Source organism: Delphinapterus leucas, chromosome 8 (assembly GCF_059928025.1).
Source record: "Delphinapterus leucas isolate spDelLeu-1000000601 "Yukka" chromosome 8, BTC_Dleu_Yukka2, whole genome shotgun sequence".
Taxonomy (NCBI): Eukaryota; Metazoa; Chordata; class Mammalia; order Artiodactyla; family Monodontidae; genus Delphinapterus; species Delphinapterus leucas.
In genome coordinates, this window is record NC_143136.1 from 58,284,201 (window position 1) to 58,311,298 (window position 27,098).

Below are 27,098 nucleotides of genomic sequence, written 5' to 3' on the forward strand. Positions count from 1 at the left end.
TTTTACTACTGGTATTTTAATGCAAACATTATTCCAGGTAATGAAACTAAACTGTGAAAGTAGAAGTGTTTTAGGTATGGCATGTGACATGTTTAAACTTTAACCGTTATTCACTTTAGAGGTAAAGCTCTCATTAGAGCTCCGATGAAAAGAAATTAGAAAGAAATTTGCTTCTGAAACCTGGAAAATGGCTAAACATTAAATTATAGTTTTTTTAATACTTTAAACACCCGTAATTTGAAATGGAAAGTGTTTTTTAATTACTGGGTGATATTTATTGTTATATCATTTATTATACAAACTGTACCTTGTAATGTGATAAATAAATAAAATAAATGCCTTGATTACTTTGGTGTTTCCACTGCCTGATGCCTGGATTTCAAGTCGATGGCTTTGTGCAAGGGGCCACTCTTGCAGCTTAGAACAGAACCTTGACACCAGAAACTGCGTTCGTGTTCCGGCGTTAATGTGGTTGTGTACGACTCTGAGCAAGTTCATTTGCACCACATCAGCTCAGCTGTAACTTATTTATTTATTTACTTTTGGCCGCACCACAGGATCCTGACCAGGGATCGAACTTGTGCCCCCTGCAGTGGAAGCACAGAGTCTTAACCACTGGACCTCCAGGGGAAGTCCCTCAGCTGTAATTTTAGAGATATTTCCCCTTCATTGGGCTAGTGTTGATAGGGAAATGTAGATCATGAAGGAAGCCATAAAGAAATTTAAACTTTGTTAATAAAGCCCTGTATAGGATTATGGTGAATGGACTGTGTGAGTAGAATTGATAATAATTCATTATTTATTCTGTGCATGTTTAAAGTACTGTTTTATATGCCAATTAATAAAAACCATTTTTATGTTTTTCATGTGGAAGAAGAGTTAAATTATTAATGTTGTCCTAGTAATTGCTCTACTAGTAAAGTAGGAGTAGTGTTGTCATAGCCTGACCATGTTATATCAGCTTTTTCCTGTAGTTATTTCTCATATTTAAGGGGATACCACTTATTTGTGGTATGACCATGGTATGTCCAGCAGGCTTTTATAGTTATCTCCCTCAATTTTGAACAGTTTTCTCACTCTTGAAACATTAGGTCACTGAGTTTTCTATCATTTGTCATGCTTTTCACAGTAATACTTCTGATGGTGTTAACTACTTGTGAGGTGAAGTGTGTGCCTCACAGAGTCCCTGCACAACCATGTGTACCGGCCAGTTGTAGAAGCTGTTATTAGCACCTGCGCCCCTTCGCCAGCTGTCCAGTGCCCCCAGGCACACAGAACCTCCTAGATTCTGTCTGCCGCTGGCCAGAGGGTGTGCCCCTCCTATACCAGGCACTCACCAGCCCCAAGTACTGCTCGAAGCCATGTTTCAGCAAGTGCTCCGGGCATTCCTTCTGCCTTTCCTGCTGTGGGCACCACCTTTCATGTCCATTCCATAAGACAAGAGGGGGAGGCATAGTCAGCGTGATATCAGTGCTGCTGGCTTAACCGTACCCAAACCTTACTGTTTGTTATAGGTTTTTCCTGAAGAATGTTAAGGCCAGTAATAGTTTAAATAACAAGGCAAGAAGGTATTGCTTTGATACTAAAGATACTCCTATTTTTAAGTGCCCCCTCCCTACCTTTTTTTCCTGTAGGGAACCTCTATACAATTTTATATATTTGTTGTTAATGATCATAGCCAATGTTCTACATTCTCTTCTCATTATGTAGTATAAATCAACATATACTTTAACTGAAGAGGTCAAATTAGGACCCAAATTCTAAATTCCAAATCTTTTGGATCAAAATCAAGCCATCTTGGTGAGGCTAAAATTGGTTACTTAAAAGAGTACATTCTGGTTGCCCTAAAGATAAAAATGGAAAAGAAAAAAAAAAGAGAGCGAGAAAGCCTTTCCTGCCCAGCTGCCTGCCTACCTATGTTCCTTTCGTTTCGATTTGGATCATCTGTTCTCTCCCTTCATTGCCCAATACCGCGCTGGAGAACTGACTCATCAGGGCCTCCCAAATTAAGAGCAGCAGCTGAAATGTCATTCCCACCTTCTCAAGCACAATTTCATTTCCCCCAACGTTCTTACTGCGTCCAACAGAGTTTACATTTGCAGCAGGCTTTGCAGGCATGCTGCTTGGCTGTTTGCATTCATGCTTATTTCTACAGGTAGTGTTATGGCCTGGAAGGGATAATGAAGATGTGCTGAATTTTTCTTTCTCTTCTAATAGCATGGAATTCTTTTCCGTTGTTTCTGTTACTGACATTCAAACTGGAGATGTGAACATCAGAAACATGAGAAGCAGACATGCTGGTTTTCTTATAGAAGCCAGGGTTTGGGTCAGTATAACAGTAGGCCCAGTGAGCATGGCTTCAGTTTTTACCTAGGTCAGTACACCAGAGATACAGGACCCTTGGCCTGTGCCACGTGGGCCTCTCAGTAGCCCACCCATCTCCCTCGCTGTCTGTCCTTTTCAGCCTGCTTCTGACCATTGCCCTCCCTGTGACAGACTCTTTTGGGTCCATTAGTTAATCCAGTCTTTCATCTCCAGTTTTAAGGTGATTGATGTGACAGGAGGTATTCACAGGTGAGAGCAATCTCAGATGCCATGGTAATAAAGTTGTCCTTTTTCCAGTTGCAAAAGAGAAGAGGTCTTTAAAATAAGTTGCTATGCCCTTTGTTCATGAAGGTATAATTCAAGCCGTGTACTCTGTCACTTTCATTTGTTGAGATGTACCAAAAGCTTTGGAGGTGGCCTAGAAAAAACATACTTGTGGCCAACTTACGAGGTTACTTTTCTCAGGACCATCTCTGACCTCACTGATACTGTTATATGATGATGCTGATTGATACCAAAACATCCCCCAAAGGAATCCCTTTTTTATAAAATGATCAAGTGATTTGTTTAAATAACTCTAAGGAAGAAACAGTCCTGTTTATAAAGGAATTGGTTATTTTCCCACCTTATAAAGCCAATGTATGTCATTATGGTCATACAGTAAACAGCAGAAACAGAGGTGGCTTCTGCTTATACGAAACAGTAACTAGAGACTAAATAATGTCACAGAATAAAAAGCAAGGTGCTAACACCTCCTTTCTCACAAGACCACCGTCCCTCAGCCTCAGCTACAAGAAACACAGACAAGGAACCAGAAATTCGGTGGGTTTCGTTTGGTTTGGTTTCTTAACACCTTCAAGAGGAAGACAGATGACACATTTTCTTGATTTATATCCAGTGCTAGCAAAGTTATCAGATTTCCTGGTCCATAACTAAGAACTGGTGGATGGAAAAGGGAGAAGGGTTAGGAGGAAAGAAAAAGAGCCAACAACTTTGGAGAATAAGAAGAGGCAGGAAAACTAAAACACAAACTTACGAAAACATAAAAATCTGGGGCAATTTAGAATTGAAATCCCCTAAAAATGGAAAATGTCACTTAATGAGTGTTCATTGTGTTCTGTTATGAAGACGTCAGTAACCTTGATTCCCTGGGTGTTGACCTGTGCAGATGTCTAAGGGCATCTGCTACACTACAGGGAATCACAGGCACAAGTCACTCTGTCTTATAAACCAGGGCTTGGCCCGAGCTCCTGCACTCCTTGTGAACCACTCAGGCCTCCTTTCTACCAGGTCCCACCCTAGCTCTTTCTTAGCATTCTCCTAAGCAGAAAGAACCCCCAAGATGCAACTTTTGACCTTTTAATTATTGTGTTTTGAATGCCTGTTACATTCTGATTTGATCATTCTGAGACGGGTAATCAAAATACAACCATATCTAGGAAGCAGAATTATCTGCAGGTGTCAGTGCCCTAGAGCCTCATCTGCAGGAACAGCGCCCTGTTTCCGTCGTGCTAGGTAGAGGAGAACAAATGCACAGCTATTCTAAGTTGTACAATTTGTGCAACTGACTTGTTAAAGATACCTTTTTCTGAATTGGTAAAATATGTGATAAAAACATCACTGATAACTTAAAACTGCATATAAAATAAAACATTTAGATAAAGCTCAAATATAACACAATCACCCTTTTTAAAAGAAAGTATTTGTCACTTTTTCTTTAATGCACTTGACACTGTTATAGTATGATTGTAATGACATCCAGGAAAGAAGCTTGCTTTCAAGTCCAACAGCCCTTCTCTGAATTTCTGGCCAGTTTCAGTTCCTATTCCCCACTTTTTCTAAACTCTTCATTGGCTCCATGACTGAACTTACTTCCTAACACACAGAAACTAGACCATTGGGTATGAACTGCCTTAGCCTTCTGCCCCCCAGCCCCCACCACTCCTGCACTGCACAGCCATCCTCTCCCCCTTACCCTTGGCCCTGCCAACACAGGGAAGGGGAAGAGTTGAGTTTTCTCTTATTCAAAACTAATCCCTCTGCCCTGGCTCCCATCTCCATTGGTTGCCCTCAGGAACCTTACTCCATGGGTCTCAGGAATCTTCAGTCAGCCATTTCCATCTCTTCCACTGTTTCCCTCCCACCTCACTTCCAAACCTGTTCTGCTACTTCTCTTCCCCCTGTTAATGCCATCTTCCCCCTAAGAGTTAGCCCTCGTTCTTCCTCTCTCCTTTGCCTCTGATTCAGTTAGTCACCAAGCGCTGTTGATTCTGCCCCATGTTCTCCATCAGTGCTGTCTGAGTTCAGATCCGTGTCATCTGTTACCTGGACTACTGCTGTAGTACCCTAGTCTGTCTTCCTCCAGCCTTGTCCCCTCGACTGTGTCACTTTCCTTAAAAATCTTCAGTGGCCCTGCATTGCTGACTGAACAAAGTATACATTTGTAGGCATGGAAGAAGCCCTGTCTGCCTCTCAACTCCTGCCACGCCGGTCATTAGGGTCACCTAATGCACCCCGCTCCAACACGCCTACCCCCATTCAGGCCTGTTCTGCTCACCTGGCTGACCCTGCTCATCCTGGAAGCCGCAGCTCACACATAATACCCGAGCAGTGCCCACCCCAGCTACCCTCACACTTTGCAGACACTTTCAGAAGAGGCTTTTCACATTATATTTAACAGGAGAAACCTATGGTGAATTCCTTGGGCCAATATTTGCTTTAATCTTTGTATATGTCATCACCTAATAACTGTTTATGAATGAATAAAAATAATTAATGAGTGACGTCTATTTGTTTTGATGACCTCTAGGGGAATAAAAAAGACAAAAAGACTACAATACTCCATTTTTACAAATACAATCCAGCGTCATGAAAGTCACAAAACAAACAAAATTTAAGAAATAACAAATTTTAGATACAAAAATTCAAAAGGGAATCCAGTTAAATCCTGTTATACAAATACAAGTTTAGTAAGCTTCCAGTGCTTCAAGGCCTACTTCTAGAACCATTTCCTGGAGAGCTACATAACCTGCCTTACAAACAGTTTAAAAAAACGAAAGTAAAAACACCACCACCACTAAAACCAGCCCCCGAGATGCCTTTATAAAAACCTGTCCAAGAAGGAAATGTATAAAGAACAATTTCCTGAAGATTTACTTTCTGAGATACGTGTGTGATCCTCTGATTAGAGAACATTGGGCCGCTCGGACAGTGAAACCCTTCCTTCAGCATATGTAATATGAAGAAATGCCCCAAGGTTTTCAAAAGGCCACATTCATTACTGCTTTGTGAAGGTGAAGGAAGGGAATTGGTTCTATCACAACATCTCAATACCCAGTTGTGTTTGCCAAGAGCCCTTCTCTGTTTCAGTGGTTTACATACCAGTAGAACTTTAACACCCTTTATCATGAGTTAACTGGCAGGTACAAAGCCAGACTTCCTCCACACTTCTAATCCAATTTATTAACCTTACCAAGTTAAGTAAAACTGGATTATCCTGAGACTTCCCCTAAAAATAACTTCACAATTCTCTAGCTATTTCATGATTATATAACTTTTAAAATACGAGTCAGTGCTATCTATTTCACTCATTCGCCTCAGATTAAAAGCAAGATTACATACTTTATCCAGTTTTATTCACTCAGGGGAACACAGAAGAAAATAAAGACATCACAGACTATCTGAAAGCTGATCTTGAGCTCGGCTTCAGGAACTCCAGGAAATGCTTTCAGTTTACAGGCTGTGAACATCATTAACAATCCAGAAGCAACTGTATCTGCATTCCTGACCCTTTTCCATAAAAGACATAGAAGGGATTATGGCCGCCTTTTCAAAATCAACACAGCATTTTGTACTTGAGCTTACTTGGCAGTGATCAGAGTCACAAGCACATACCTGCTTGGAATGAACCCTGGGTTATTCACTGCTACCATATATGGATATTTTGGACAGTATTAGTATTTCGAATTCTGATATACCATATTTCATTGATTCTACTATATGCTTTTTTTTTTCATTTTAACATCTCTGAAATTGGGATTAAGCTTATAATCAGTGGCATGTCATAAATTAATTGTCATGGTTTTTCTAAATGGAATATATGTATCTTACATGCAGGGTAAGTCTTATGTTCAGTAGCCTCTTAAGTTTGAAGTACGTTTATTTATTTATTTATTTATTTATTAAAAATCACTAATATACAAATAAGACCTAATTAAACTTAAAAGCTTTTGCACAGCAAAGGAAACCATAAACAAAATGAAAAGACAACCTACAGAATGGGAGAAAATATTTGCCAACTATGTGACTGACAAAATATACAAACAGCTCGTATAGCTCAATATCAAACAAACTATCCAATCAGAAAATGGGCAGAAGACCTAAATAGACATTTCTCCAAAGAAGACATACAGATAGCCAAAAGGCATATGAAAAGATGCTCAGCATTGCTAATTATTAGAGAAATGCAAATCAGAACTACAGTGAGGTATCACCTCACACCGGTCAGAATGGCCATCTTTAAAAAGTCCACAAACAATAAATGCTGGAGAGGGTGTGGAGAAAAGGAAACCCTCCTATACTGTTGGTGGGAATGTAAATTGGTGCAGCCACTATAGAGAACAGTATGGTGGTTCCCTAAAAATCTAAAAATAGAACTACCATATGATCCAGCAATCCCACCCCTTGGTGTATATCTGAAGAAAACCATAATTCGGAAAGATACAAGAACCCCAAAGTTCATTGCAGCACTATTTACAATAGCCAAAACATGGAAGCAACCTAAATGTCCATCAGCAGATGAATGGATAAAGAAGACATACACATACACACACACATGATGGAATACTACTAAGCCATAAAGAAGAATGAAATAATGCCACTTGCAGTAACATGGATGAACCTAGAGATTATCATACTGAGTGAAGTAAGCCAGACAGAGAAACACAAATACCATATGATATCGTTTATATGTGGAATCTAAAAGGAAGGAAAAGACACAGATGAACTTATTTCCAAAACAGAATGTTTACCAAAGAGGAAAGGGGAAAGGGGGTGGGATAAATTAGGGGGCTGGGATTAACATATACACACTACTGTGTATAAAATAGATAACTAACCAACAAACAAAAAATCACTTATATAAATAGAACAGTAGTAAAAATGACAGTCTTAGCTGTGAATTTCATTATTTGCCGTAGCTGGTTTGGTAGATATTCGTCACACTTTGTGATTTTCCCTCTCTTGTATTACTGTTTTCTGATGGAGGAAATCATATATATGTAAGAAATTATCTCTAGTAAATGCAATTTGATACAGATCAGTAACTTCCTTGTTCCCTGTCCCTCCCTTTTCTCTTGACTTTTTTTTTTTTTTTTTTTTTTGCGGTACGCGGGCCTCTCACTGTTGTGGCCTCTCCAGTTGTGGAGCACAGGCTCCGGACGCGCAGGCTCAGCGGCCATGGCTCACGGGCCCAGCTGCTCTGCGGCATGTGGGATCTTCCCGGACCGGGGCACGAACCCGTGTCCCCTGCATCAGCAGGCGGACTCTCAACCGCTGCGCCACCAGGGAAGCCCTGACTTATTTCTTGAGTACATTTTTAGCCAATATTTGCTCAGAAGTCTTAAAGTGTTACTGATAATATTCAAGATATTATTCTTTAATGTTTGGGGTTTGGATTTATTGCTTCTCTATTCTACCAATATTTTTTCATTTAGGTTAAGCTAGAATGGCTTCTCTTTCCTATCCATAAAGTCTATAGGTATCTTGGCATTTGAATCCTTCTTCTTTGGAGGTTCCTTTCTTAGGGATAAAAGAATCAGATGCAGTAAAACCTTTATGAGCTGGAATGATGAGTGAATAATTACTGTATTCAAACAGGGTTTCTGATCAACTGTAGCTTCTGCAGTTTCTAAAATATATTCATTTTCTTTTGCTAACATAGTATCAAATGGTTCTGAACAGATATTAGCCCTTTTTGATGATTCTGTTGTAACCAGCCACTACCCGTGGCCCTGACTGTGGTCACAGAGGACAGGAGATGGATCATCTGACAAAATCCTTACAGACAGATTCTATCTACATCACTCCTCATCCCCATGCATGCCGTAGCGCTCAGAATATGCCCGTACTTGTATAGCGCATAGATGAGACTGCTTCCAGCTGGAGGGGACCAGTTGGAAAATTCCACTGTAGAAATTGTTTTCAAAAGTAAATAGCAGAATATTGGTTTGATTTATCACCATTTCTAAAACAAAGAGGAAATCAAGCTCTGAAGGAAATTGTAACTGCTTGGCAGTTCTACTCAACCAAGGTTTTTCTAACTGTAACCATATTGTGCCTCTTGATACTGACTATGGCTTGTGTATGACTGCTTGGAAGGGAAATAATCTCCTCATCTGTAATCTCCCCTCGGGCCACTCTGTCACTACTCTTTTTCAGGTCCACACATTCAGGGGGCCGCACTGGTGTGAATACTGTGCCAACTTCATGTGGGGACTCATTGCTCAGGGAGTGAGATGTGCAGGTAAGAGCTCTTCCCTTTTCGCCTGATTGTGTAAGTTATGAAGCTATAAGGAGTAACTCATGAGGAGCTTTGTTATTCTGCACATATAATGGGCTGGACCCCCGTTTGCTCTTAACATGCAACAGGCTGGATTTCTCAGGCAGCCAATTTGACTATTGATATTTTATCTGCCCTTCACCTTCTTGTACTTAATGGGCAGCAGTCTGGTCCTTTAAAAAGAGAGAAGCTGTCTTGTTCAGAAAGTCTGATAAAAGGAGATAAAAGTAAGGCAGTTATATTTGCCTTGCCTTTGATGTTGCAGCAACTAAATTTATAAGAATGATTTTTTTAAAGCAGTGTACAGGGACCTATGATTGTTGCCTTAGAAACTGAATTTTAAAGATAACTTGTTAAGCTGAATTGTCCTTACTAACTTTTGTGAAATCAAATTGAAGCTTTAAAAATCTGTGAATTTATCTTAAAAGATGATTACCAAATTCTGAAAAACCACTTAGTCACTAATATTTTGTTTCTGACATTTTAAAATCTTGAATATGCCATATCCTCTTTATAAAATATGACCATAGTATTTTAGATTTAAATTTAGAAACTTGAAGGTTTCCACATAAAGAAATAACCAACTCAGGGATTTATTGAAATGCTTTATGAAATAAGTAGTTATTCGCATAGTGTGAAATTCATTTGTATAGAGCTATACTGAGTACTGGCCATTTATTCAAACTGCTCTAAATTCTGGTGTAGGCTTAAAAATAGTTATTTAAATTTCAGATGTGTAATGTTAGGTCATAGAAGTTTCTTTCTGCTATTTAAATTGTAAAACTAAAAAATACCTTCTTACATGTCTTTTGCCTGAAGCTTAACTCTAAAAATGTATGTGAAGAGTAAAGTATTTCAAAATGGTAACTGAAGTAATTCTGTCAAATTTAGCACTGTAAAAATCCACATTTCTTTTGTGACATGATTCCTAATGGAATATTTTCGCTGTCCATTATGTGCAGAAACTTCTGGGGTTTGATTTTTCTTATTTCTAAATTGCCTTTTCTTTGAATAGCAAGGTGTGGTATGCGTTGCATGTGAACGTTCCAAGTCGCCCTTCCTTCAGTTATAACTCCCTTAGCACCACTAAGGCATGATAAGGTTCCAGGCATGTATCACTAGCTAGATCCATTCAGGAACCTCGCTGCCATGAGGAGGGGGAAGAATTCCTCACGTCTTGACTTTGAACTGTGCAGAGGTGTCCGTCAAGGAGAGCCTCAGCTCAGAGCCAGTCTAATTCCTCCGACATCCTAGAGGGCTGACAGCCCCATTTGCAGTTCTCTGCCCAGAGAATAAATGAGGACAACATTGTCTTTCTGGCTGGTGGTTACCCAGAGTCAGGATGAGGACCCATCACTAGGAAGGTTGTGGTTGAGCCTTTGAACTGGAGGAAGGTTGTGGTTGAGCCTTTGAACGGAACATAGTCGTGTAGTTAAGAACATCCACATCGTTGTGGTGTTTCAAAGGCAAATGGAGTGCCCTTTCCAAAGCACAAATCACCTGCTCGAAGAATGGTCGTCTTCATAAGCCTGGTTTGCCTTTATGACATAGCCTTGACCAGCTGAGACTGCAACGGTTTCTTACACATTTTAAGACTGTCACTAATGCAAAAGCTTTTCTTTTACTAGAGTGATGATGTTTATCGTTTACATTTTGAAAGAGTGAAGGCCATCTACATGGAAATTCTGAGTCAGCTATTAGAGAACTAGCACAGCACATGTGAATAATCTTTGGCCATATGCTACAACCCCATATCATGTTTAGAAGAAATGTTTTGGAATGTTTATGATAGTGATAATGTGAAGGAAAAGAAGAAAGAAAATGATTCACCCCATCCCATAGCCACCCACTTGAATAGCCTCCACTTTTTATTGTGAGTAAATGTCAACAGTGTAAAGAAAAGCCTTTTCACTTTATGTTATATCTTGTCTTCAAAAGCATTATATTCTATGTGATTGCAACCCTATTACTGAGCAATACAAGAAGAAGTCAACCCATTTTTTTAAAATACGGAAGGTTAGGATTTGAATTACTTCTGTTTTCTACGACAACTAATTACATTTAGATTGACGGTGGGATTCTTTCACCTGAAGTGGCTCATCCTGACCTTTGAGCCATCTACTTTATATAAAACAATGCAAAGAATTAAGAACTTCGAGAGAGAGAACTAACTGTGGTAGGGTGAACGTTGGCTCCCCAAAGATGTCTACATCCTAATGCCTAGAACCTGTGACTGTTTCCTCTCATGGCAAAGAAGAGTCTGTGATTAAGTTAATGAAGTTGAGATGGGGAGATTACTGTGGACTGTCAGAGTGGCCCAGTGTAATCACGATCAAAGCGTCCCTGTAAGAGGGAGGCAAAAGAGGCTGAGTCAGATAAAAGGTATAAGAACAGAAGCAGAGGTCAGAAAAGAGCAAAGATGCTATGCTGCTAGCTTTGAAGATGGGGGAAGGGGGCCATGAGCCAATGAATGCAGGCAGCCTCTGGAAGCTGGAAAAGGCAAGGCAAGAAACAGATTCTCCCCTGGAACCTCCAGAAGGTCTTAGGCTTGCTAAGGCCTTGATTTCAGTCCAGTGAAACTGATTTTGGGCTTCTGACCTCCAGAACTGTTAGATGATACACTCATGTTGTTTTAAACCACTGAGTTTATGGTTATTTGTTACAGCGGCAACAGGAGACTAATACATTAGCCACTAAGCATTAAAGCTTTTACTTCCAAAGAAAAATGGAAGTAATACTGCCTGTCAGAAAAGAGATGTATTTATCTGCTTTTGATCCCTAAGACAGCTTGCTTTGTTCTGGTTTCTTTTTTCAAAATCCACCAAGGCAGAAGAGAGGTTGTCAGGAATTTTTAAAGGAATGTTTGCCAAAAGCAGCAGTTTTGTATCCCACCACCCCCCTCTTTTTTTTTTTTTTAACATTATGCGAAGTGTTGGGTGATGTTCCAGTCACCAGGCTGGTGGCAGAGTAGCTGAAGGAATCAGACTGAATCCAGCTAATAGCAAGCAAGCTGTCCCTTCAGTACTGAAAGCTCTAGGCTTGCTCAACGCCCACCGCTGACAAGTACAACTGAGGGAGCAGCAGGGACAGTCATGGGGATGCAGTCATTGCAGACATGATCTTCCCAAAACTCCACAACATGAGGTTCCACAGTCGGCGTTAAATGTCTCACCTACCACAGTCTCCCTTACGTTAGGCTTCTTTAAAGTGAGTAAAATGACGTTGCAAGAGACCATCTAACTGCAGCTTGGGAGTGGTGCTCCTTTACGAGCAAAGTAAGTGGCCTTCAAAAGTTAAGTGCAAAGGATCATTGTTGTTCAGATGGAATAATTTTCCCAGACCATTTTTCCTTTCTTTATGAAATTTAAGCTTATAGGTTAAAGTAATCTATTATAAGATCACCAAACATCTCTCTCATGAAAAAGATCATTATTCCACCAGCATTCCTGAATTGTTTTCATTTTAGCCTTCCCAGAATATTCTAAGAAGTTAAGCCGGATAATAATTGTAAATCAGACACATCAACTTAGTGTTGGTTATTTATGAAAGTGACTTCATTTTTCCAGTGTATCATTGTCATTGCTGCCGGCCCCCAAAAGGAAATGGCAGTATTTTTCCTAATAATAAAATGTATTTATTGCTTTGCGTATACAAGCACTTAACTTTTAGGTTGGAGAAGGGGAAGTAATGTCTTCGATTTTAATTACTGCTTTGATTGTACCTAAAAAGTTATGTTTGTCCTTGTAACCCAATGAGAAATTGGTTAGACTTGCTTACGACTTTCATGTAGCTCCTTTTAATTGAAAACAATGTTTTCATAAATATCCCAAAGAACAAAGTATTCTTCTTAATTTTGCTTCTGAAAATAATGACTTCAGATGCATGTTAGAAATGGGCTAGTCCCACTTTTCCTGGGTGGGCGTGGAGGTGGAGGTAGGGACAGCTAAGAGACATGTTTTAAAATAAAACTTCTACCTGCAATTAATTTAAAATAGGAACACTCATAGAAAAGAATGAATGATTACCTTTCCTTTCAAAACACACATTAACATTACCCCTTAATCCTATCAATAGAATATAAATAATATCGGCTATTTATTTCAAAAAATAGGTTTCTGTGCTTTTTAGATATAAAGCATGCATGTTTTTTAGGGAAATCAAGCCCAGAAAAACCTGAAAGTAACCTCAAGTTAATATTCTAATAGAAATACTTGATTAATAAGGACAGAATGAAATATGATTTGAATTTCTCATTCCTCCTTTCATGTGTTTATTCTGTGCTTATTAACTTGAAGAATTGGGAGGGGGCAATGTGATTTAATTGTAACATAAAAATAACCTACCAAACCAAGAGATGCAACAAATGAAATAATTTTTTATGGACTTTTTTTTTCACTTATACTGTAGAGCTTCCCTGGGAAAAATTGAACTCTACAGAAGTTATATGACTTTAATAAATAAGTATGAAAACCAAATAAAGTCTTAATAGCAACCTGAAATATTGATATACTGCTAGTCCCTGAAGCAGCAATTTTCAGAGCAAGCGCAGAGCTGGTATATTGCACTGTGAACTTAAGGGTATAACGATACTTCATTTTAATGCCTTTACCCTATCCTCTGGTCTTTTGAAGGACTTCATATCCAATCCTGCCAAAAAATTTGACCTGTGAAATTTATTTCTAAAATTGAGCATAATATATTGTCCCATAGTTTAATCTTATCCAAATGTAAGAAAGAATATGAGTTTAGGAAACATTTCCCTTCTTGTTAAATACCTAAATCTGAGCTCAGTCATCTCTTTATCCAGTTTTCACTGAGTCACAAATAAATTAGGCATTTGCTGATGTGTAAAATGGGAGGTAACTGCAAACGTTCAAAGGAAAAACATTAATATTAGTATCAGACCATTAGTGCCATTCAGATGTTTTGATATTCTGTGGATGCATCTAAATTTTACTGTTTTACCTTCTAGTGGATTTCCACTTACGTAGGAAAGAATGTGACAAAACAAGAATATAATGGGTAGGTTTTATCGCTGCTTTTTAAAAGTGCTTGCCAAATCACATATAGATTTCTGTAACAGTAAGATACAGCAGAGCCTTTTAAACTCAAGTATATACAACAAATAATAGGTACAACATACGTTATTGAATAAGAGGTTGAAAATAGCAAATTCATCTTCAACCCTGAAAACAATGACTCAGCGTACACGGTGTACTGCTGGTGAAAAGTGGTATATATATCACTCAGTGGGAAGAGCAGAGGCTGGGAATTAGGAAGCCAAGGTTTAAATCTCAGTTCTACCAGTTTCTGGCTGAGCAACTTGAACAAGTCATTTAGCCTCTCTGAGCTTCGTTGTCTTTGTGAAAAGAAGACACTGGGGCAGGTTGTTACTAACAGCCATTTCCACCTGGACCTGTGACTTCTGTGTACACAGAATATGAGGCACATCAACATTATTTTTAGATAATGAAGCTCTGCTGACTTTTATACTTTTAAAATATTATGTAAGAGTTCTTCCAGTTCTAGACGAGTTGAATAAATATGTTTTATTCCTCACAATAATGATAACGAAAGACCCTGGACAGAATATATACATCAATTATCAAAAGACTGAAAGTTGGGTAAAAGAAGGAAGGCTGATTAGGGACCTCAGGACTCAAGGAACCCAGAAGCGAGTTGCCTGGTGGTATTTTGGATTCTGGGGTTTTTTGAAACTCCTGTGTATCCCAGCCTGAGCATTAAAGATACCCACAACCCATAAATGCCAATAGGCACAGACAAATCCCAAGAAAAGCTGGCTCTTCCTAGCCAAAGCCCTGGGAAAAGGGCACCCAAGCCGGACAGAAGTCTTTTAGCCGTATCTACCATTCTCCAGGTGAACACCATGATAAAGCCACATTGCTACCCCTACCCACGGACTTCTGCTGGATGCTGCAGCAGAAGGCTGTGGGTAGAACCCTGTTTTCCAAGTACCAGGAAAATCTCAACTCAGATGAAAAAAGATAATCAACAGTCGCCAATATTGAGATGACAGAGATGTTGGAATTATCAGACAAGGAAAGCAGCTATCATAAAAACGTTCCAAGAAGCAATTAGAAACACTCTTGAAACAAATGAAAAAAATAGGAAATATCAGAAAAGAAATAAAGATATAAGAAAGAACTAAATGTAAATTTTAGAACTGAAAATTTTATTAACAAATAAACCCACGGGATGGGCTCACTGGTAGATACGATATGTCAGAGGAAGGAATCTGTGAAGCTGAAGATAGATCAGTAGATATTATCCAATTCAAATGAGAGCAAAAATAGATTTTTAAAAGTGAACTGAGCTTCAGAGACCTGTAGAACAGAAGATTTAGCATTTGTGTTGTTGGAGTCCTGGGAGAGGATAAAGAGTGAGAGGGTGGAAGATATTTGAAAAACTGGTGGCTGAAGACTCCCCAGATTTGGTGAAAGCAGTCAGAGAAAAATGATGTACCTATTTGGAGGTACGTTTATGTAAATGAAGTGTATAAAGAACAGTGTAGATGAGGAAGCAGCTATAACCCCAGCATCCAAGTCCTTTTCAGGACCTGGCATTCACATCTGACGAACACAGAATTGGCCTAGAAGTCAGCTTAGCTCCTGACCTTAAGCTGATTATGACATTGCCTTACAGTGAGCCCTGGGGCACTACCTAGGAAAGGCCTCTCAGAATGTTTCATTCTTCTAAATAATAACAGAGTCATGGTAAACAATTATAATTTACTATGTGTAAGCATTTTATGTGTATTAACATTAAAGCCTCACATTAACATAATAATAGAACCTAAAATAGATCTAATATTAATGGATAAATACTATTATTATTCCCATTTTATATAACTGAGGCACAGAAGGTTTAAGTAACCCCCTCAAAATCACACAGCTAATAGATTCTAGATCTAACTCTAAATTACGGAAGTTATACAAAACATTAAAATTTCAGGGGAAATGAGGTCCTTTAAGTGGCCATTGCCACTGAGTTGCCTTATGATTGAATCAGAAATCTTATTTATATCTAATATAGAATAAAGAGGAATTTGGGGTTCGGGTTATGTATTCATTTGGACATTATTTAACTACACAGAACAGTGTTGGGTCATTTCTTCAGATGGTACAGATTCAGCTCCTTGCCCTGGCAGCTTTTACATATTCAAAGAAGCACCTGTTCTTCTTTAGTGATGACGATGTTTGGACACTATTAGCATGGGCTGTGCCATCGCCAGTGCTGTTCACGTACACACACATGTTCAAAGACTCAGCTTCCCTCGACACCTAGCCTGTTTTTGCACATGGGAGGTGCTCAGTACACATGACTTCTTCCCTTAGAGTCACCACAAGCCTTAAGTTCTTTTTTCAAGTTGGTAATATCTACATATTTAATGAAAGAACAATTCTATTTATAAGTTTTGGCTAATTTTCCTTGTCTTTGTTAACTGTTACTGCCATATATATAACTAGATTTCAGCTTTACCAAAAGTCATAATAATGATGATGATCATCGGTATTTGTCTAACATTTTATAATATGCAAATCACCTCGAATGCATTGGCTTATTAATTCTCATAACAATTCTGTGAGGTAAATGTTATGCTCCCGTTTCTGCCCAAACAGCAAGCAAAACTGAAGCTTGCCCAAGGACCACAGACAGTGGTCGTGGGACTGTATGGTTTTCAAATCCATTAAGACCTGGCTATAAATTGTGTGTACCTCAGTTGGATTGGATTTATGGGAGGTCAGCACCAAGTTTTCATGAACTTAAAAACAAATGGGTAATATTTTAAACAAACATAAAGGTGACATTTATTTTTAGTTAAATTATTCAGGTATGGTCCATGTCTCTTAGGTCCAATTTAGCAAAATATTTGTATCCCTCTCTATTTCTTCTAAAATGCCATTGTGCTCTTCTTGTTGAAAATAAAATACCTCAAAATATTAACTAGAAAATATTTGGGTTCTGGCATCTTAGAAGCTATAACCCAACAAAATGACAAAGCAAAGGAACAACTTCAGTAGAGGCAATATGGTATAGGTGTTAAAATCGTGGACTCTACAATCTTTGTAGCCTTGAATTTCAGCTCAAATGTACTAAATGCCATGGGTAAGTTACTTAACACGTACGTGCTTGGTTTCATCAGGTTTATGAAAGAGAAGAATAAAAGTACCTGGTTTATAGAGTTTTCTGTAAATAATGTAAAGCACTTGGAATAGTGCTTGGCATTAGTAAGCTGTTGATAATAGTAGTAACAAATAATAACTGTGGCTATTTTTAGCTACTAGATGTATTCTATATTCATTATCTTATACATATATATAAAGAGTTAGGAGTAGATACATATATGAGCAGCATCAACTTAAGAGGGCCCTGGGATACTCTTACTTTTGGAGGTTCAATTCCACCTCATATCAGATTTATTAAAATGCAGTTATATCCACATTGAATATAATTTTTTATATAACTTTAAAGAAATGGAACTTTAAATTTTTAGTTGGCTAGTTGGTGTAATGTTACATTTTGTAGACATTTAATTCAACACTTACTAATTTTGTTTGGCCTGGGTTGGTATTCTCCTGAGACCATACAGCAAGTAAATGACAGAACATGAGCTAGAATTCTAGTCTTCTAACTTAAAATCAGAATTTTCCTAAAGAATGAGAAGAATGTTTCCCCCACTCTGCAGGCTGGAAGCTAGTCCCCTTTTAAACCTAATTCAAGTTGGAGTGTCTTGCCAAAATAAACCTCCAGAATGCTCAAAATTCTGAAAATAATAATGAATTTTTCCTTTCTTTATTCTTTAGATTGTGGATTGAATGTTCATAAGCAGTGTTCCAAGATGGTCCCAAATGACTGTAAGCCAGACTTGAAACATGTCAAGAAGGTGTACAGTTGTGACCTGACAACACTCGTGAAAGCCCACATCACTAAGCGGCCCATGGTGGTGGACATGTGCATCAGGGAGATTGAATCTCGAGGTGAGGCGTTTCCAGCAAGGTTCAGAGCAGTCATAACTCACTGCACAACCAGGTTTTCTTCTGCAAGTTTAGGGGGAATTATTTCAGATAACAAATGATCTGAAAGTCTGAAATCAGTTAACAGATAATCAACCAGCATGATTTCAAGGTACATTTAACCAGTTATAAGAAATATGCTTAAAATATATTTATGGTTGATGCTTCCTGTCTGTAAAAGTTGATATGTAGGTACCAATTCATTTTTCAGTTTTTATATTTTTTCTTAGGTCCAAAAAGCAAAGGTATAAATGCTCTGTTTAAAACTATCCTAGGCCAAAAAACCAAAAACCAGAACTGCATGCACCCTAATTATTCTTTGCCACTTGGGAAAAACTGCTATATGCCTATTAATATAGTTTATCTTAGTCTTCCGTTATGTAAAAGAATTTATGGTGTAAAGGGGGTGATGAAATAATTTCCCTTAAGACCTAAGGTATTTGATCTAGTTATACAAAATGATGAGCCAAATTACAGATATTCAAGTCACAGTAGGTCAGAATTAAAGAACTGTGAGTGAAATGGTTTTATTTTAGGGGAAAAGTGCGAAGAGGTTTCTAAACATGTATATTTCATCATTCTTCCTGACACATTACTTCCCCAGCCTAAAGTATGAGAAGTTAAAATTCGAAGAAAAGGCATAATCCCAAAGAAACTAATTAGCTTCCCTGCTTTATTTCTACAGGTCTTAATTCTGAAGGACTGTACCGAGTCTCAGGATTTAGTGACCTAATTGAAGATGTCAAGATGGCTTTTGACAGAGGTGTGTTTTCCAGCAGGTTCATTAACTTAGGACAATAATTCTCTGCCAAAAAAAGGCACAGTTTCTTATGTTATTCTTTCCATTATTTTTCTAAATCATTAATGATTATTATGCCAAATGAAAAGACTTAGCTTATAATTTTTATTATTTTTTGTATTAGTTGTAAGTATTAAACTGTTAAATTTCAGGGTGAGAAATAAGCATAAAATTTAACTGTATTACCAACATTTGAGTATCCAAGCCTGGTCCACGTTCACCAAAATGTATACATAGCAGTTAAATTTACCAAGAACCATGGAGAAAACAGTGGAGGTTGATGGTAGGGGAGGGAATCTAAGTCATTGCAGATCTCAGATTTTCCAGGTTTGCGGTTGCCCACCTAACTCTGCCTGCTGTGCATGCCTCCCCGGCATCGTTATCAAAGTCTGAGCTCATGTCAGGGCAGGAATCTGAGAGGAACTGGGGACCTTCTGGCATCAGACCTCCCACTGTGGGAGGAAGGACCCAGCCAAAGAAGAGCTCAATGGGACTTTTCTTTTAACTAACGTTTAAATTAAGGTTTGTTGCCATGGTTCTCCAGATTGTCTTTGTTTTGAGCACTGGAGTAGGTGGTACCAAGGAACTGTAAACTTGAATACAGGAAGTGAAACAGAATAGGAGTTGTGATTGTAAAGAGCCTCTTTCCTTTGCAAGTACAAATTTCTAGTTCCATTACACTCCCCTCCCATCACAGACTTCTTACAGCCAACAGAGACAGAAGACAAAATAAATGAGATATTATTACCAACCCAGTAGGAGGAAATCTAGGTCAGCCCACATATTTGATAAGATTGAAGAAAATGACATGAAGTAATGGCATCAGGAACAACCCTGAATCTATGCCAGATTGAATGTTAGGCATTTCTTTTTCTCTGAAAGGTAGCAGCTGAGCATGTCCATTCCCAGCCACTGGCCATGGGAGATTTTCCATATAATCCCTCCTCTCCTGCCCCTGCCCATAGTTTCCTCTGTTAACATCTCTCATTCATACAGTACATCTGTTATAATTGATGAGCCAACATTGATACCTTATTATTGACTAAAGTCAATAGTTTAAAGTTCACTTTTTATGTTGTACAGTTCTGTGGTTTTTGGCAAAGGCATAACATCATGTATCCACCATCACAGTGTCATACAGAATTTTCACTACCATAAAAATCCCTACGTTCTACCTGTTCTTTCCCTTCCTCCCCTGAACTCCTGGCAACCACTGATCTTTTTACTGACTCCATAGCTCTGCTGTTTCCATAATATCATATAGTTGGAATCATACAGTATGTAATTTTTTCAGGCCGGCTTCTTTTACTTGGCAACACATATTTAAAGTTCCTCCGTGTCTTTCATGGCTTGAGAGCTCATTTGTTTTTATCACTGAATAATATTCCTTTGTCTGGATGTACCACAGTCTCTCTGTTCACATATTGAAAGACCATCTTGCTTCCATTTTTTTTGGCAGTTATGAATAAAGCTGCTGTAAACATTTGTGTGCAGGTTTTTGTGTGGACAAAAGTTTTCAGCTCCTTCGGGTAAATACCAAGGAGTGTGATTTCTGGATTATATGGTAAGCGTTTGTTTAGCTTTGCAAGAACCTGTCTGTCTTCCGAAGTGGCAGTTCTACTTTGCATTCCCACCAGCAACCAAAGAGAGTTCCTGTGGCTCCACATCCTTGCCAGCATTTGGTGTTATCAATGTTCTGGATTCTAGCCATTCTAATAGCTGTGTAGGAAAGAAGTTGCTTTTTTTTTTTTTTTTTGACATTTATCATGGTTTATTTTATTTCTGAATACATGTTTGCTTTTTTTTTTAACATCTTTATTGGAGTATAATTGTTTTACAATGGTGTGTTAGTTTCTGCTGTATAACAAAGTGAACCAGCTATACATATACATATATCCCCATATCCCCTCTCTCTTTTTTTTTTTTTTTTTTTTTTGTGATATGCGGGCCTCTCACTGTTGTGACCTCTCCTGTTGCAGAGCACAGGCTCCAGACGCGCAGGCTCAGCGGCCATGGCTCACGGGCCCAGCCGCTCTGTGGCATGTGGGATCTTCCCAGACCGGGGCACGAACCTGTGTCCCCTGCATCGGCAGGCGGACTCTCAACCACTGTGCCACCAGGGAAGCCCTCCCCTCCCTCTTGCATCTCCCTCCCACCCTCCCTATCCCATCCCTCTAGATGGACCCAAAGCACCAAGCTGATCTCCCTGTGCTGTGCATCTGCTTCCCACTAGCTATTTATTTTACATTTGGTAGTGTATATTGATACAGCCACTATGGAGAACAGTATGGAGGTTCCTTAAAAAACTAAAAATAGAACTACCATATGACCCAGCAATCCCACTACTGGGCATATACCCTGAGAAAACCATAATTCAAAAAGAGTCATGCACCACAATGTCATTGCAGCTCTGTTTACAATAGCCAGGACATGGAAGCAACCTAAGTGTCCATCATTGGATGAATGGATAAAGAAGATGTGGCACATATATACAATGGAATATTACTCAGCCATAAAAAGAAGTGAAATTGAGTTATTTGTAGTGAGGTGGATGGACCCAGATACTGTCATACAGAGTGAAGTAAGTCAGAAAGAGAAAAACAAATACTGTATGCTAACACATATATATGGAGTCTAAAAAAATATATATATATATTTCTGAAGAACCTAGGGGCAGGAGAGGAGTAAAGACTCAGACGTAGAGAATGGACTTGAGGACACAGGGAGGGGGAAGGGTAAGCTGGGACAAAGTGAGAGAGTGGCATGGACATATATACACTACCAAATATAAGAGGCTGCTTTTTAATCATTAAAAATCTTTCATAAGCTAAATGGAATAAAAGAAAGCTAGTATAAGATCTAGCTCAGAGTAGACGCTAATTAAGTCTTTAGTAGATGAAAATTCAGCTGTTTTAACAAAGTACTAAGTGCAGGGGGAGGGCAGAAGGGGCCACCCTGAAAGAAGGCCAGCTTTGCTTGAGAGTCATAAGGCCCAGCAACTCTAAAATTTCCTCTATTTTATAATTTTTTCTCTTGTTATATCAACACTCTAAAGTTTTGTTTTGCTTTTTCACTTCTCACTACCTCTCCTACCCACAGGGCTCAGGCAAGATCTAACATTAGGTGTGGGAACCTGGGGTGAATCAAAGGTGGCCTCTTGTGCTGGGTCTTTTTTAAGTTGGGAGGAGCTCAGCTGTTATTTTTCACATTCTCTGTGTTTATTTTAAAAAGGAAAAAAAAGTAACCCCACATTATTCCCCTAGGAATTCTCAAGTACTCATGAAATTTAAAAATATTTCTGTTAACCTCAGTCATCTCCTACTTTTCCCCTCCATCATTAAACATGGAAAAATAAGTAACTTCAGAATATAAAACTCATAAAAATAGATTGTCTTTCACAGAAAAAAATATATATATTTCAGCACAGTGAATTTGATGTTAAACACTGAAGCATTGCTCATCTTTAAAAACAGTATACAAAAAAACGTTATTTGTTAAAAGTGCTATGAATCCAGATATTTACTTCTGTTTCTTTTAACATCCTTCAAAGATGGTGAGAAAGCAGATATTTCTGTGAACATGTATGAAGATATCAACATTATCACTGGTGCACTGAAACTGTACTTCAGAGATTTACCAATTCCACTCATCACATACGATGCCTACCCTAAGTTTATAGAGTCTGCCAGTAAGTATGAAGGCGTGCATTTGTAACCTGACAAATCGCCTCTTCTTGGTAATCACATCTCCTGTTTTTTCTGCTGAGTACCTTGAATGCATTTTATGAAATATTTCTCCCTGGCCTCTCTCCATGGCTAATACACTCACAAGAATTTTGAACTCTTCTCTAACATAGGTTGTTTATGACTTTTACCATCAGAAGCATCTTTGCAATGTATTTTCCAAAGTAAGGCTTATACCAGTTCTCCTAGATATGGACCAGTACTTTTGTAAAATAAGATAAAAATAACTAGAAAAATAAAATTGAAAAAACAAGACCAACTATTTGTTATTAGATTCAGCAAGCGTGAAGATTACTGTCAGAATGCTATAAAATATATAAATTCTTACTCTCAATTTCTGTCCTTATCCTGTGACAGGCCGTTAATAAGCAGTTTGCAGACTGGCACGGGTTCATAGATTATACTTTAAGGAGCACTATTCTTAGATCAAAAAGTTATTTTTTAAGTTTTAGTTAAGATGAAAATGAGAAAAAGCAAAGGCTCTTTTGCCAAATTTTATTTATGGTGCAAAAATCATACCTGTAATTTACACTTGTTTTTTTAAAGAAGGGAATTCTTAACAGATTTTAAGTGTTGGCATTACCATTTTTTAGAAAAGATAGGCTATTTCTGTCATTTACTTTTCTCTCTTAAAAACCATATGCTGTGTTAATCTTTAAATAATAACATCACTTCCTGAGTAACTCTGATTTGCTTTCTGATTTTGAAATTTCACAAGTACAAACTTGCTTTGTTCTAACTTTCAGTTTCTCCTTCAGAGCTTGTGTTGAGAATTTTTGTGGTTAGTTCCATGGAGCCCTGATTTCTCGCGGGTCAGCTCAAGCTCTCACGTAGAGAACAGCTGTGAGAATTACACTGGTTTTTACAAACGTAAAAACGTTTGTACGTTTGTACGTTTACAAACATACAAGACTCTAGATCTCTTTCATGGGAATTGGGGATTCAGGGCAGATCATGAAAATTGTCTGAGGGAGCTTACGGGTTCTTCTTTGGTGGGGCAGAGGTTTCCTCCCCAGAGAGATAAGTCAGATCGCCACTAACCTGGAAGGCACTTGACATACACCTGTATTGCAAAGGGCTGCTCAGACCTCGGTTTGCTCTGACCCCTGGCACAACTCTGGGGGCTCCATTGGATGGTGTTCCTGCCCCCTGTTCCTTGCTAGTAAAATTGAAACTCAGCTCTGTGGCTACCCCAAGGGCATCCGATTAGCACAGGACAGAGCCAGGATTCAAACCCCGGGTATGAACGCTACACAACCCCTTTATCTACTTAGAAGAAAAATCTAAGCACTCCTTACGGATTTTAAGGCCTTTTGCCCCACACCCCCAAACTACCTCACCTTCTTTCCCCACACCCACCTGAGTTGCTGAGGACAATCTCCCCTCTTTATTATTCTTCCAAAGCATTTGTCACTGTTCTTGGGTTTGTGTCTGAAACAGCCCTCCGGTGTGAAATCAGCAAGCCCCCTTATGTCACCCCTCAGAGTCTCTTGAAAGCACATCGTAAGAAAGAAACTTTCCTAAATCAAGGTAGAAATTCCATTTCCTTCTAATATAAAACTGTTTTGATGTGTGACATCAAAAACCCTGGCATAGAGGGGCTTCTCTGGTGGCGCAGTGGTTGAGAGTCCGCCTGCCGATGCAGGAGACGTGGGCTCGTGCCCCGGTCCGGGAGGATCCCACGTGCCGCGGAGCGGCTGGGCCCGTAAGCCATGGCCGCTGAGCCTGCGCGTCCGGAGCCTGTGCTCTGCAACGAGAGAGGCCACAACAGTGAGAGGCCCACATACGGCACCAAAAAAAAAAAACCCTGGCATAATACTTACACACAATATAAACGTTTACTGTACGTGTTTGATACTGATATCAAAAAGTTTGTGGAGCATTGTGTCCTTGTAACATGTCTTTCCTAGTAGTAGAGTCTGTTTTATTCTTTAGATGCATAGATACAGCCATTCTCTTATCTGTATAAGAAGATAAGGAAGATGAGTGAAGCTAAGATTTATAGAGCATATACTAGGTGTCAGGAATGGTGCTAGGCACTTTACACCCATGATGTTGTTTTAGAAGAAATGAGATGTTACAGGTATAAGTAAATTGTCCAGGGACACATGGTGAGAGGAGGTGGCCCTGGCATCAAACCCACATCTGTCAAAGCCGTACTGTCTCCACTCTACTAGACACAGCCTGGCTCGCCTGATGGAACAGGGTACAGAAGGCTTAAACGGAGGAGGAAGATAGGAGGGCAGGGGCGGAACCCTTTCCAAACAAAGGACAGGGCTAGCTCACCCCTCCCGATGAGCTTTTTGTATCTCAGAACTTTTTTGTATCTCAGCCACTAAAACAACTGGGGCCGTGTTTTTCAGGTCTCAGGTGTCTGGCATTTATTAGCAGCCCTTGCCAACAAAAAAATCAGAGCTTGTGTTCAAGCTTTCTCCTGCAAAAGCTGTTTGAGCTCTGCTCTTGCAGCCTCCCTTGGAGAAGCTGCTGGGTGAAAGCTGGAAGGGAGTGGTGGCAAGAAATGAAGAAAAAGATCCAAGGGTGGAGGAGGCCAGGGCAACCCAACCAAAATCTTGAAGAGCTTCATGATCCCCTGGAAACTCACTTAATGAACCACCTAGAAGCCTTGGTCTACCCAGCACTTCATCCTCATTCCCTCTCCCCAGTGAAGAAATTGGTGCCCTACAGTACAAAGGCCCAGAAGACAGATGCTTCTCACAGGCCGTGCTCAATAACCCAGCATGCACGGAGGCTTCCCAACCTCCGTGGAAACAGCACTGCCACAGTTGAGCTCCTGGTCAGGCTGAATGGAGAAACCTTCCTCTGGCCAAGGAGTCTAAGAGCTCTTCCCAGAAGATCTTAGAAAAGCTACATGACTCAGTCGGTGTGTAATCTTGAGCGAGTCAGATCAACTCAGAGAGAAAACCCAGAGTTCTTTGTCCTCAGCAACTTAAAATGTCCTGAAGAGAAGCCTGGTAGCTTGCCGAGTTTCCCCTCAGCTCTGCCACTGATTCACCCCTTTTGCTTGCCTAAGTTTTATTCTTCTTGTATTTGAGTTTCTCTGTAAAGAATTAGACAATACATTCTTTCAAAGAGCTTGTAACTAGATGTGATGCAGATTCAGAGCGCTCATTTCCTGCCCTCACAATGTCCACATCCCCAAATCCTCCAGACCTTCCCTGGACCTCGCAGCCATAGGCCACCTTTCTCCCCTGGATTCCCATCGCGCTTGGCTGGGCTTCTTTCACAGCCTTGTTCCTTCCTGCCAAAGTTATAGTCATGTCTGGTCTTCCCTAGTAGACTGTAACTTCCCCAGAGGCAGGAGTCCTCTCCTGTTTGTTTTCCCTCAGTGCCCAGTCACGTAATAGGTGCTCAAAAATATTTGTTGAGTAAACATAATTTTATATTAAGAACCGTAAAATCTTAGAGTTTTTAGATACTCTAAGGAGGTCACATAACTGGACTTTCTTCTACAACAAATTCTTTTTTAAATACCCTGTAACTGCAAGATCACTGCTTCTCTAGGCAGCCCGTCCGCTGGTAGACAGATGTCCACTGACAGATGCGCAGGGAAATCTGCCTGCTTTTAACTCCCTCCCATTGGCAGTAGTACCAGTGTCACCCTCTCCCACATGCAAGCCTTTCGTATACTTGAACAACTGATGGTGGCCATTCATCTCAGAGTACCTTCCACTGTGTCTGTCTCGCTCTTAAATTATGCTGTGGTTTTCTTAAGGCTAAAGATTTGTGTTCTCTGAAGAATTGATCATGGGCAAGACCCTTCTAAGTGGGGAAAAAGGAGAAATGAATTCCAGGGAAGAATTTTTGTCAATTTAACATCCATATATTCAAATGCATTTTGTCATATGTTCCCAAATTTATAGCTCCAGTCTGGACCTCTCCCCAAACCCCAGACCAGTCCACAGTCGGTATGTTCACTTGGACGCCTGAAGGACATCTCAGACAGAACTCTTGACCTTCCCCCCAGACCTCCTCCGTCCGTGATCTTCCCCATCTCAGTTGATTGAGGCTCCATCCTTTCAATTGTCTAAGCCCAAACCTTGGCTCGTTCTTGATTATTCTCTTTTTCATACATCCCTCATCAAGAAACCCTCTGGACTCTACCCTCAAAATATACCCAGAATCCAGCAACTTCTTACCACCTTCACTGCCACCACCTGGTCTAAACGAGCGTCATTCCTCACCTGGATTTTTGTAATCATGACCAGAGTGGTCTTTCTGTTTTCACTCTTGCCCTTTCGTAGCCTGTTTCCCACATGGCAGCCAGAGGAACAATATTGTGAAAAGTGTACATCAGATCCTGACCCTCCCTCATGCAGAACCTTCCCATTTCTCTCCGTAAATGCCGTGTTCTTAGACTAGCCCGCAGCACCTGCCGTGATAAAGTGCCCTGTTACCTCTCTGACCTCACCCCCGTCTGCTCCTCTCTGCTCAGCCTCCTGCAGCCACACTTGTCTCCTCGCTTCTCCTCAGACATTACAGGCACACCCTCCCCTCGGAACCATGGCTCAGATGTCCCTCTGCCTGGAACCATCTTCACCCAGATCTCCATGGGTTTCATTCCCTCCCTGCCTCAAAGTCTGTACGCGAGACTTTCTTTCTCATTAAGGCCTATCCTG

At 39.7% G+C, this 27,098-nt stretch overlaps 1 protein-coding gene across 6 annotated transcripts in view; it reads left to right on the plus strand.

Moving 5' to 3' along the window:
• Positions 1-27,098, plus strand: part of CHN1 (chimerin 1) — a 178,027-nt gene that overhangs the window by 145,139 nt on the left and 5,790 nt on the right. For all 6 annotated transcript variants that reach the window (XM_022570076.3, XM_089916645.1, XM_089916647.1 and 3 more), the window contains 4 exons: positions 8,764-8,848; positions 17,710-17,883; positions 18,605-18,682; positions 22,269-22,406. In XM_022570076.3, the coding sequence (XP_022425784.1) occupies positions 8,764-8,848; positions 17,710-17,883; positions 18,605-18,682; positions 22,269-22,406 (475 nt within the window). The remainder of the gene's footprint in view (positions 1-8,763; positions 8,849-17,709; positions 17,884-18,604; positions 18,683-22,268; positions 22,407-27,098) is intronic.